The 12,807-nt window shown below is 39.7% G+C and overlaps 1 protein-coding gene across 3 annotated transcripts in view; it reads right to left on the bottom strand.

Moving 5' to 3' along the window:
* Nucleotides 1-281: 281 nt before the first annotated feature.
* The window catches only part of tox (thymocyte selection-associated high mobility group box), a 41,214-nt gene continuing 28,688 nt past the window's right edge, over nucleotides 282-12,807 (bottom strand). For 2 of the 3 annotated variants that reach the window (XM_084546209.1, XM_084546211.1), the window contains 6 exons: nucleotides 10,912-11,157; nucleotides 7,843-8,070; nucleotides 7,240-7,320; nucleotides 6,558-7,118; nucleotides 2,677-2,837; nucleotides 282-2,066 (listed from right to left, as the gene is read on the bottom strand). In XM_084546209.1, coding sequence (XP_084402335.1) covers nucleotides 2,030-2,066; nucleotides 2,677-2,837; nucleotides 6,558-7,118; nucleotides 7,240-7,320; nucleotides 7,843-8,070; nucleotides 10,912-11,157 — 1,314 coding nt within the window. In that variant the 3' untranslated portion in view covers nucleotides 282-2,029. The remainder of the gene's footprint in view (nucleotides 2,067-2,676; nucleotides 2,838-6,557; nucleotides 7,119-7,239; nucleotides 7,321-7,842; nucleotides 8,071-10,911; nucleotides 11,158-12,807) is intronic. The other variant, XM_084546210.1, reaches the window with a different exon arrangement.

Below are 12,807 nucleotides of genomic sequence, written 5' to 3'. Positions count from 1 at the left end.
TTTGTCTCTGAACATAAATATTGTTGACGGAAACGTTGAAGTTTAAAGCTCTGATACATCCAACAGCATAAAGCTCCAGCTATACAAAGCTGATACACTCTGTTCCAGTAGGGGCCGTTTTAAAGGACCACTGTGTAGCCATCTAGTGGTGACGTTACATATTGCAACTGACTGAATACACCAGCATTTCCATGCATGTTGAAAAATTGTGCTGCAGCGGCCACCACTTCAACATAAGAATGTGAAAAGCTGCCTTGGGCTGCCGTGAAGACATGGTGCTAGTTTTATTGCTTTTTTTATGTTTATTTACGTTATTTTAACACAAGAAATGCAGCTGTTTTGTGAAGCAACACTTTGAGACTGTATTTATGTATTTTTACCATGTTCCAACTCTTGTTAGCATGCTATAATCTGCTATTTAATATTCAATACCAAGTATCACTGAGGTTGACACTTTGACAGGCACTTCCATCTCTAATACAGCCACATGGTTTGCGTGAGTAATGAGGACAAGAATCACTAAATAACATTTCCTATTTCATATCGAGTTAAAAATACATATTTTCCAAGACTTCAAAAGCATTTGTTTTGCAATTGCATGAATGCAAAGGGCAAGATAAAGATAAAGATGTACTGTGTCACAGGAATGGTAAAAGTTTACATTATTATGTGCAGGTAATTAAAGCAACCGTCCCAGACTGTTCAGAAGCAAACAACATAAAAGAGACTGGTTTTGGAGTAATGACTGCACATCAGTGCAGCGCTGACTTTATTCTCAAACACATTATTAGAATCTAAAAATAAGAAAATCTTCATGGTTGTTGTCGCCCAGAGTCCTTTTATCTGCCAAAAAAAACACATTAATACAAAGAGATACAGAGCGAGAGAGAGAGATACGTCTCTCGTCATCATTATCATTAACACTAAAACAAAACTTGATTAAAAAACATTAAAACACAGCCAATCCAGCAACAGTTATAATTTCTTAAATAGCCTCTGTGCACAGAGAAATGGAGATGACAAAAGAGACCATGCAACCAAATCAGTCACTCTGCTTTCTCATTAACACTTCACACACTCACACAGTTTGGATCCAAATCAATGTTTTCAACAGACATATGCCAGGAGGAGTTGTCATCACACAAAGGAGTATTTTTGTTTCTTTTTTTTTTTTTTCAACAAACGATTGACATTTGATTATTTCAAGGGCTAAAATACATTAGATTTCTTCAGTACAACAATGAAGTTCTTTAGTCGTACATGATTATTCACAGTCAGTGCCTGGTGAAACAGACCACAAACACCTTCAGGTGCTGTTCCAGATCTTTCTCCTTTTTGTCTTTAGTTGAATAAGCAGCGTGAATTCAGTCATTGCTGTGTTTAACAGACTTGTGATACGTTTTATGTCTCTACACACAATGTGTAGGACTTCAGTCCATACTGCATCAAAAAAAAAAAAAAAAGGCTTACGTTCATGTAGTTAAGAAGCCAGTGACACACAATTTGTGTAGTATTTGGTTATTAACATTTTGTTTTTCCGCTGTGTTCTTCTGGTTTTTGTGTCGAAGCACACCGCAAGTAAAGGTCAAAGGAAATAAAACCTTTTGACAGCTTAAACAATTATGTTACATTAATTTACACTTGCTCTTCAGAGACTTTTGGACCTGATGGTAAACAACATCCTTACAAAATGAGAAACTAGATAAGACATTTTTAAGCAGACAGGAAATTAGACAAAAGCTGGAGTACAGTATATACACCTATCAGCATGGTTTGCAGCACAGGACCTCCTCTCCTTTCCTCGCTGGTATACACGTTACCTATTTAGATCTTAGCATCATGAAGTAAATGCTCAGTAGAAAAGATACAACCAATAACAGATGTTCTTGTCAGTTCTTAACACGTTTGTACCTTCATAAGAAAATAACACACAGAAATATTCCATTATTCTACTGGACAGAGAGGCTGGAGGTTCATGGTGTGGCAGTAGAAGGGCTTGGTAGAAGTTTGGTGTCAGTTGGTCCTGAGATTAGCTCAGATACAGAGGTTTGTCTCTCTGAAGATTTCTAGAAGCAGAGAGGAAAACAAAAAATACAGGAGAAAAACCATCAGTCAGGGTCCTGTCCAGAGGGATTTACTTTACAGCAGTGTCACTGTTTAAATATGGAAACACTACATTACCATTCTGTACACAATATGCTGGCTAAGAATCCTTTAACTCAGTTAAGTGTATTTTAGGAACATATTCTCACTAGTTTTAATGCCTCACTGAGGTGGAAAAGTGAAATAGAAGAAGACTTGGTGAATAAATTAAGCACACTATGTTCACTTAAGCTTCCGCTCCACAGGAAAGACAGGAAATAGAAGAAAACATCTGATCTAGGGGAAACACCAACCTCGAAATCTGGTGTGCCAAATACTGAAAAAACACAGTATCACACAATCTGACGGCCACATCTAGCTTTAACACGCCCCCTTCACACTTTTAGAAAACGTCCTTTGAACACATCAAGCAGCCGCTTGGGTGTGGTTACTTGCAACCACCCACAAAAATGTAGTCACATTATTACATGGTACCCCGTACATCATGATAGAAATCAGTGGAGGCCAACAAATACGTCTTACAGTTAGGTTTCTCATTACAGACATATAGGGTGGTACACTGTTAATACTTACCCATTGCCATGGTAATCAGTGTTCCAGTCCAAAGAGGGGTGGTGGTTCGGTGTGTGACGTCCCAGCTGGTGGTAGTCCACTGATGGTGACATCACTGCGCCGCTATTCAGCATACCCCCTCCTATTGACTGGTAATCAGACTGGAGGGAGGGAGGGTAGCCCTGCAATAAATAAAATAGTTATTATTATAATTTGTCAAGAGGTCAATGTAAGAACAGAGAAGGAAAGAATGACTAGTCAGCTATGAACGCTGTGCAATAACAATATAGGTGGTGCTGGACACCTCTGGTATTAAGGTTCATTTAAAGTATTGTTGGACGTAGACGCCGTGACCTGCGCACGTAGCCATTTATGCTTGTGCGCTTGTCAGTCTGGCTCGCTCTGTAACAATTTTTCTTTTTTGCCAGTTGGGTTCATTTTTGTTTCTACTTCCTGCTTCAGAAATTTAGCCGAAGATGAGTTCCCAAACTTTTTTGGCCGTGCACCCCCTTCTATGTCCCAACCGGGTTGACGCACCCCGAATCCCCACAAAAAAAAAGCAAAAAGCTCTTTTATATGCATATTAAAGGTGGCATGTTTAATCACGATCACAGCAATGTGCTCTTGCATTTGAATTAAACTGAAACACGGCAACATTTTCAATATAATGCAACAAAGTTACGCATAAGCTTCCACTTTTAAGAGCAAAGAGGAAAGAGTTGGGGAAATATTTTCAGCCGCGTCAAACAAAAACTTGCATTTCTCTCCTCTCTTGCCTCCGATTCCTCACTCTCTCTTGGTTCCTCTCCTCCTTCATCACTAATTTTGACTTGAGATATCCAACCTGACAGTTTCTCTGATTTCAGCCATTTGATCATATTTGCAAAACTGGATGACATAAGAGGCCACAAGCTAGCGCCGCATGGTGTGGAGTCACATATCTGAGTAGGTGGAGGACGTCAACTGCATATGGTCTGTGCTGTCGCTGCAGCTACAGCGTCAAATTGACGTGGAGGTATAAACCGCACATTACTTGAGAACACCACAGCCCAGAACATTTTGGACTGTGCAGTTTTAGATCTCTTTTTTGAAGTAGCTATGACACCAATGCGTAGTTTATAGTACTGCTGCACGTAGACGCTGTCGCTTAGCACCTTATGCAAGACCCTACATCGCAAACCTGACGCGCACCTCCCCACAAATATAACTACGTGTTGTGGTGACGCGGACCGTAACAGCTGTAATTGGTCTGTAATTCTGGACAAGCACAGAAAGTTCTCCTTTGTTCAGACTCATACACAATGTCTACTCAGATGTTTCCTCTGTGTTCTGTAATGCAGTGATTTTAGTGAAACTAACAGTTAATCTACATTTATTTACTTCGTGCAGAGTGAAAATCAATACAACAGTCGCCATCTAGTGTTTTAGTGGTGTAATTATAGAACAATACGGACAAAGCAGCACACAGGCATAAATGCTGTCTACAGTGTAACCTCCTATGCTGTGGCTATGCACTCAGTGTTCCGCAATTGTGTAAATTGAGCTTAAAGAAGACGTTAAGTTGCTTTAAAACCCAGACTTTCCTTCTTAAATGATAACCTAAGCATATATAAACATGTTTATAAATCAGAACATCATCACTACAAACACAAATTAATAAAGCCAATATGTGTATATGTCTGATGGCACTAAAATCTAAACGGGTATAAAATGGGTTTACTCTGTCATACCCACTGTATCATACCTTTTATTTATGATCAAAGTGCTTAACAGGTCATATTGCTTGGCAAAGTGGTTAAAAAGTAAAATCCTTCAGATGCATTAAAGTGACTTTGAGCTGGTTTGAATGGTGGCCCGCTTACTTCCTCCTTCAATCTGAATGAGTCCATAGACAGCTGACTGTTTAAACAAACGAGCCAATAGAATTTCTTTGACAAAATGGTTTCTGATGAGCATGGATGTGAATGAAGTCCTGAATGTAACTGAAGTGAAAAGGAGACAGGTTCATCAGCAGTAATTACAGAGTTTGGAGTGCCGCGCTGATTTTATCATCTGTCAGCAGGGAGGACGAGTGTGGAGGAAAAGTGAAGATGAAAAGGTAAGAGGAGGAGGAGATAGAAAAGGAGGCAAGCACGTCTGTAAGCGTAGGATACTTGAGGGAGGAGAGAGGACGGAAAAGAGTAAACGCGAGCAATGATGAGGTCTACAAGTGTGTGTGTGTGTGTGTGTGTGTGTGTGAGAGAGAGAGAGAGAAGGAGAAAGAGAGAGAGACAGAGAGAGAGAGAGAGAGAGAGAGAGGGGGGAGGGCTGAAAGGGAAGTTAATCTGAGTGTTGTGAGTGAAAGAGGAGAAAGAGGAGGACAGCAGGTGGTTGGGTTCTCCCCCGCTCTCCTCCCCCTCTCCTCCTCTACCTCACCTATTCATCTATTGTTGAGCAAATTCTTCTCCTTCACTCCTTCACAAAGACCCCATCTGCCTCTTTTGTCTCTCTCTCCTCTCTCTCTCTCTCTCTCTCTCTCTCTCTCTCTCCCCCTCTCTCCCTTCCCCCATCAGTTCTCACTCTGTACTAGAGAAAAATAAGTTGGGAGCTCTGTCACTGTGTCCTCTACTTTTTCCTTCACTTTTTTCATTGGCTCTTTTTCTAAAAAATATGCAAAAAGGGAGAAAGGGGATTATGGGAGTGTGGGATTTGAGAGAGCACTATAAAAAGGGGAAGAGAATGGGAAGTGGGACTCAGTGGCAATCTATCCCCCCACTTGAACTATTCTGGAGATAGATGGAGAGTTATCATCACACTGTCTCACATTGGACCTCATATCACCTGCTCTACCTCATGTTGTCAATGAATTACTCCCAGAGGCAGAGGGGCAGACTGAGGCGTGAGTTAAACAAAAGTAGAGAAAACTGACTATCTGACTAAATTCCACTAATGGGTTATCAGAAGACTCCATGATTACAAATAATGGGTTGGTTGTCTCCTTGTAACATTCTGGTCTGTGTTTTACACATCCAGGCAGTAAAGAACAGAGGGTAAAAGAAATCCAAAAGCAGAGGTCAAAGACCCTCTATATTTAATTAGTGCAGGATTCATGGATTTATTTCAAACCAGATCTTTTATTTAACTCACTACAAGAAATTTCTCCTCTTTCATCGCACACATTTCCACTGGGTGTGTGTTGATACACTGTACTCCTCAATCGCCATCCAATCTCTCTCTCTTTTTTTTTTTAAATCACTGAGATGCTGTAGCCTTGTGGAAATGTGTGTGTGTAAGAAATGTTTTTGATAACGTGCAGAGGAAACAACAGATGTGTCCCAAATTCAACCCAAGTAAGTAAGTAAGTAAGGCTGTCCAGTGTGAAGATTCAGCCATTCTTTCCTTTTAATCCACAGACAGTTTCAGAACTGACTGATAACACGGTAATATAGTCAAATGCAACAGAGTCATGTTTACATTTCTGAGCATTTCAAAATAAAATACAGCTGCCCCTGATGATAAATTTAAATTTTGGCCCATCATACCACCAATAATAGACGTTTTCTGTATTTTAAACATTAAACACCATATGTAATTGCATTTACAACTGCAACTGCACTATTCACTATGGAAAAGTGGCGAAAAAATACCACTGTCACATTGTCTGTCATGTTTGATGTTGAAAGATCAATGAATTTTTCAGAGGTTGTGCTTCCATTGCTCTGGGGCTAATCACAAGTGGATGCTGTTGCATGCGATGTGTTACAGATATATGTGTTATGTCATAATTATTTCATAATTCAAGTTATTACTATCCATGAATAAACTGATAGAGGTGAGCATATAACTCCACTCAACCAAATAAAATGAGATTACATAATCTCATAATTACATATTACATTACATAATTACATAATGTGACTGACCTGTGTGATGGCAGGGGAGTGTGTCATCCCTAGTGAGTGTCCACTGAGCTGCGGGTGCTGATGGTGTGGACTCCCAAGTCCTCCCAGATGAGCCTGGCTGTGGAGGGGAGGGCTGACCTGGAGAGGAGGGGTGGACGCCGCTGCCACGTTGCCAAGGGACATCGCTCCCTGGTGTGGGACACTGGTGCGTGGTACAGTACCTCTGGAGGATAGAGCCTGGAGCTGGGGATGGATCTGGGGGTGAGGAGGGGGCAGGTGCGGGGCAAGGCCGGGGCTTGAGGCATGGGAAGGGTGTGATGAGTGAGGGTAAGTCATGTACATGCCTGGGTGTTGAGGGTGAGGGTGGGCGTGAGGGTGAGGGTGAGGGTGAGGGTGAGGGTGAGAGTGAGGGTGAGGGTGAGGGTGAGAGTGAGGGTGAGGGTGGGTGAGTGAGCTGGAGGAAGGGTGCTGGCCTGGGTGTCCAGGATACACTGAATGTTTGGGTGTGAACATTGAGGTAGAAGAAGAGGAAGATGTGGAGGAAGAGAGGGGAGGCTTCATTTCTGATGGGTCAGAGTAACTCTGGAGAACAAGAAAAATGTAAACAGAAAATCAGTTTGCCGGTTTCACATTAACCTTACTGTTGTAAGGCATTCACAAAACAACAAAACTTCAATTATGCGTGTGTGTGTGTGTAAAGCACCTGTGAGACTAGACTGGCTCTGTAGGCAGCCAGTTGTTTCAGATACTCCTTCTTAGCAGTCTCTGTCTTCTTCTTGTACACCTGAAACACAAACATTTTACTTTGCACGAATCAACCACAGGTCACAGAACATAGAATCTGAAAAACAAAACCATAATGAAAACTGTAGCTGTAAATGACAGAATTAGACTGTATTTGACCATCACAATATTGTAGTTTGGTACCCCTGCACCAGCATGATGGAACATTTATCTATTAACATATGCCCAGTATAATAAATACCTCTAAATCCAGATACTGGAAATTCTGTTGATGTGCCACTATCACAGTAATGATTCATAGTCTCAGTATTGTTGGATGCTTTTACATAAAACAATTGAGTCAGGTCACAAAGATGATGTAGCTACTAACTTCCCTACCACATCATTACTTTATAATTCTACTGAATGGGACAAATGTATCAAGTCTCATACAGATACAAAGTGTACCAAGTGACCTTGTCAAATGTAGATGTAACAGAGGAGAAGGAATGGACAAATAACACATAGTTAACATTTAGTTAAAGATATGTTCTTGTGATGAAGATTTTATATCTGAACCTACCTGTTTCTGTTCTTCTCCCAGACCATCCCACATGGAGGCCACAATCTTTGACACTTCCCCAAAGGTGGCATTGGGGTTTTGGGCCTTGATGTTGGCTTGGGTGTCCCTGAAGAACAAGGCATAGGCAGACACTGGCTTCACTGGCTCATTGGGATCCTTTCGTTTCTTCTTCTTTGGTGTTTTGGGTTTCTTGGAGATGTCCACTGTTGCTGGGCGCTTCTCTCCCTGCTAATCAGAACAAAGGAAGCTGATTAGGACAAGTTTATATTTTTAGAAGAAAAGTGTGGATGCATAAAAAAAGAGTTTGAGTGTGCAAACCTGTAAGTGTAAATATAGGTGATGTAGGTCGAGTATATTGATTTTGATTAAAAAATGATTATTTGAGGAATAAGTTTTCTTTTAATTTTTGTTATGTAGTCATCTTAACAAGTTACACATACTTGTATATTTATAAATGTATTAAAAATAAAAACAAATTTTAGTTTGTCACTGTGCAGTACTGATAACACACACAGAAATAATAATAAAAAAAAAACCAGAATCCATTTTAACTGCATGAGAAACAATGCCAAATGTAGAAAACCTGAAATTGTGTGAAAACCCAGTGACCATGTGATTAACAGCTGCTGTGTGATGTTATAAGTCAGCCACAGATGAGAAACGGGGAAACTCCCCGCTAGTCAGGAGAACTAATGAAGCCTTTCACTTCAGTGGTATAAACAATAAACAGTCTCAATCATGTCTCCATGATAGCACAACGAAAGCAGCAAATGAGCATCCATCAGTGTCTAAACTGCATCTGTACTACTCAGGAACATTTTAAGAGTACTCACAAGCCAATGCACAATCAGTGTATGTCGTCTTTTTTAAATAAGAGGTGCAAGGTAAAAAAGTAAGTGAGGTAAAAATGATGTGCAGTGCTGCCATTTGGTTCAACTACAGATTAAATACAGGACTCAACTTGTACAATGTCTGTACAAAGTATTCAACCCTTCTTGGATGTTTCCCCCATTTGTTGCTTTTATACATGAAATCACAGTCAGTATAATTTTTGCAATTTTATTGTCAAAAAACTCTTCTCCCATGGCAAAGTGAAAATTATTTTTTTACAAACTAATGTAAATTAATGAAAAATTTAAAGTGCAAAAAACTGTTCGCATTAATAGGGTCACAAATAGTGAAATGGGGATAACTTGAGTGCAGCTGATGCGTGTCAAGTGATTGTAGTATAAAAACACTTGTGTGTGGGAGGTCCAGTCTCGTTCATCAGTATTCCTACTACAATTAAAACATGAAGACAAAAGAACACTCCAAGCAACTCAGAGAAAAGATCATTGAGAAGTATAAGTCAGGAGTGGGCTACAAAAAGATTTCCAACTCACTGGACATCCCATGGAGTTCAGATAAATCCATTATCAAGAAATGGAAGGCGTATGGCACTTGTTTAAATCTGCCTAGAGTTGGCGGTCCTCACAAACTGAGTGACCGGGCAAAAAGAAAACTGGTGAGGGAGGCCACCAAGACACCTACGACCACTCTGAAGGTGTTAAAAGCTTCAGTGGCTCAACTGTTGCCCAGGTTCTTCACCAGTCGAAGTTGTATGGGATAGTGGCAAAGAGAAAACCACTGTTGAAAAAAGCTCACATGAAATCTTGCCTAGAATTCACCCAAAGGCATGTGGGAGACTCCAAGGTCTAGTGGAAGAAGGTTCTTTGGTCTGATAAGACAAAAATTTTGCTTTTTGGTCATCAGACTAGATGCTATGTTTGGTGAACACCAAACACCACACATCACCACAAATACACCATCTCCACTGTGAAGCATGGTGGTGGCAGCATTATGCTCTGGGGATGCTTCTCAGCAGCAGGCCCTGGACGGCTTGTGAAGGCAAAGGGGAACGTGAAAGCAGAAAAATGGAGGATAATCTGACTCAGTCTGCAAGAGAACTACGACTTGGGAGAAGACCTATTTTCCAGCAAAACAACAACCCCAAGCATACAGCAAAAGCAACACAGAAATGAGAGACAACAAGGTGAATGTTCTGGAGTGGCCAAGTCAATGCCCAGATCTCAATCCAGAGAATTTGTGGCTGGACTTGACAAAAGCTGTTCACACCTGATCCCCAAGCAACCTGACAGAGCTTGAACTGTTTTGCAAGGAAGAATGGAGAAAAATTGCAGTGTCCATGTGTGCCAGTCTGATTGAGACAAATCCACACAGACTCAGTGTTGAATACTGACCTGAAGGGGTGAATATTTATGCAATCATTTACTTTAACTTAGATATTTTTAATTAATTTACATTATTTTGTAAAAATTGTTTACAGTTGAATATATATTTTTTTGTATACATTTCTGACAGAAGAGACAAATTATATTGACCATGTATAAAAGCAACAAAAAGGTGAAACATCCAATGGGAATACTTTTTATAGGCACTGTATACTTTATGACTACATACTGCTGTAAAAAATAGAAGTACACAAATATGAGGAATAATGTTTCAAATAATAAATGAATAACAACCGCATTTTACTTGGGTTTAAATGGAGTAACTCTTTTACAGAAGCAACTAATTTGTTATTGTCTTCATTTCTTGTAAAATTAGTAGTAAACTACACTTCTTGTAGGAAACTTTGAAGAAATCACGGGGAAAGAATCTTGTGAAATGCATTGATTAAATCTGAGACATATTTGTCAGACAGATACATTATGTATTGGTCATAGGGATCATGTATCGATTGTATAATGTATTATCCACAACTCTTAGTTTATCACACTAAGACAAAAGCTGTTAGAGCCACACCGATAGAATCACTCCTACAACTTTATGTTATTATTCATCAGCAGTAGTTTCATTTCTGCAGAATATGAACAGTGAGTTTGGTACAGAGAGCTTCATTCAATGTGAGACAGCCAACAGTGAAGGAACTGATTTTTATCTAGTTGATATGCACTGAGAATGGATCCATTATGTCCACACACACACACACAACAGAACACCAAAGACTATTAGAACCTTGTGAGACATTAATCACTGACTCATAGTGTATGTGTGTGTGTTTTTTACCCTGAGTCCATCATCATTGTCGTCCTCATGTACTGAACTGGAGGGAGATGGTGTGGCGGATTTACTTCCAGGAGGTGAAGGGGAATTATGGGTAACAGAGTTCCCATTCAGCCCCAGTTGGGACTGGTTTATGGTGGACAACTGGGTTGGTGGGTTCATGCCTGATTGGCTCCTGGGTCCAAGCGCTGCTTCGATTGGCTGTTGGCTGCTGGTGAAGCGAGAATCCGAGTTCACCATCTGCTGCATCTGTGTAGACAGCAAGTGATAATGACTGAATGAATGAACTGGATGTCTTGAGGAGTGGTATAACCTCGTATACATGTACTGAATATTTTATTATGTATTAAATTAGGTTTTCTTTACAGTAGAGCAGCTGACACTGTTGCCAACAATCACAAAGGGGTTCATAATCTTTATGACTTGATTCTTGTAGATTATGACAGAACAAACTGCACGTACATGTTGTTCCACTATGTTATCTCAATGAAGGATGTTAAGCAAAAAAAAAAAATGACTACAAAAAGATGGAAATAAAACATTTTCCTTTGGGGCTATGGTCAACTCTAAAGCTATAACATACACTTTTTTAGCAGGAATACACTTCAGTTGAGTCACTTCACGTTTTAAGTGCAATATACAGTAGTACCTGTCACACGTGTTCCTAAGATGAGTCATTTAGAGACAACACAAAGTCAAGGGTGAAGTAAATGCACAAAACCACCAAAGCAGTACTAGTAATAGTATTCTCTGGATTCCTATCATTATTGTCATGACATTGCTATAGCCAAGAACTGTAAAGCTCACACGTAAGAGACATTTTTGGTAAGTTGGTAAAGAAACTGCATTTAAATTCCCTGTACCACAACATGTACCTCAGTCATTCTCAACATGGCATAAAACTTCGGTTATATCGCAGAAGGAGAGTTGTAACAAACATAGTATTCATAAAATATGCACCTGAGTAAACCTGGGTCCTCAGAAGATTCGGTACGTACTTTGGTGTGGAGGTATGTAAGGTATGTTTAACTGATCCTACTGTACTCTAGGGTCAGTTAAACCCTGTTATTTTAATTCCCCTTTATTGTGAAGATCTATTACTTACATAGAAAATATTCAATATGAATCGTAATCTGATTTATATTAATAAAGTGACATATGCTTAAAATCTGAGATAACAATAATGTAATAATAATATAATTGTGAGTGTGTACATGGAAGAGAAAAGCTCTCATGCAAACATGTGTGTTAAATTTTGAGGAAAATCATGTAATACACTATATACTTTCACCTGCATATCATACATGTCACTTGTATTGAATTATAGCCAAAATATCCCAAAACAATAATACATTCCTGTCAACTTTAAGATACACTAATACGTAATTAAATGTTAACAATGGATCAAATACATATGAGTAATGTTAGAAGTTCTGATTCTGCAGTCACAAACAGGGTTTTAATATCTTTCAACACATTTGTTTGTTCTAATAAACCAAATGTATGTTAAGTGTTCAGACTGAAACAGCAGACAAAGTTAACACGCAGCTAACAGCATAGAGCCTGTCAGAGATTGCTGGAGGCCAGAGCTAAGAGAAACATTGACACTGAAACAGGACCCCTGATAAACGCTTGTTCAGCACCTACTGGATGTGTAACTAAGGTGTCTACAAACACATCCAACCCATTGGCTTTATAAGGTGACTAACTGGGCTGAACAGTGTGGAGCATTTAGCACCTAAAGAGCCTGACATTTCCCTCAGGAGTACTACAGTGCAGCCCAAAAAGTCAGTGAACATCGGACCTAAACTCAAACAAGATAACTCAAGCAGAAGATTAACAAGTTTATACATTTACAAAGTGTCTGTATCTCAGTGTTGTTTACCGCCTCTTTTGTTG

This window comes from Chelon labrosus (assembly GCF_963514085.1).
Source record: "Chelon labrosus genome assembly, chromosome: 6".
Classification (NCBI taxonomy): domain Eukaryota; kingdom Metazoa; phylum Chordata; class Actinopteri; order Mugiliformes; family Mugilidae; genus Chelon; species Chelon labrosus.
This window is presented reverse-complemented; position numbering and strand designations above follow the sequence as displayed.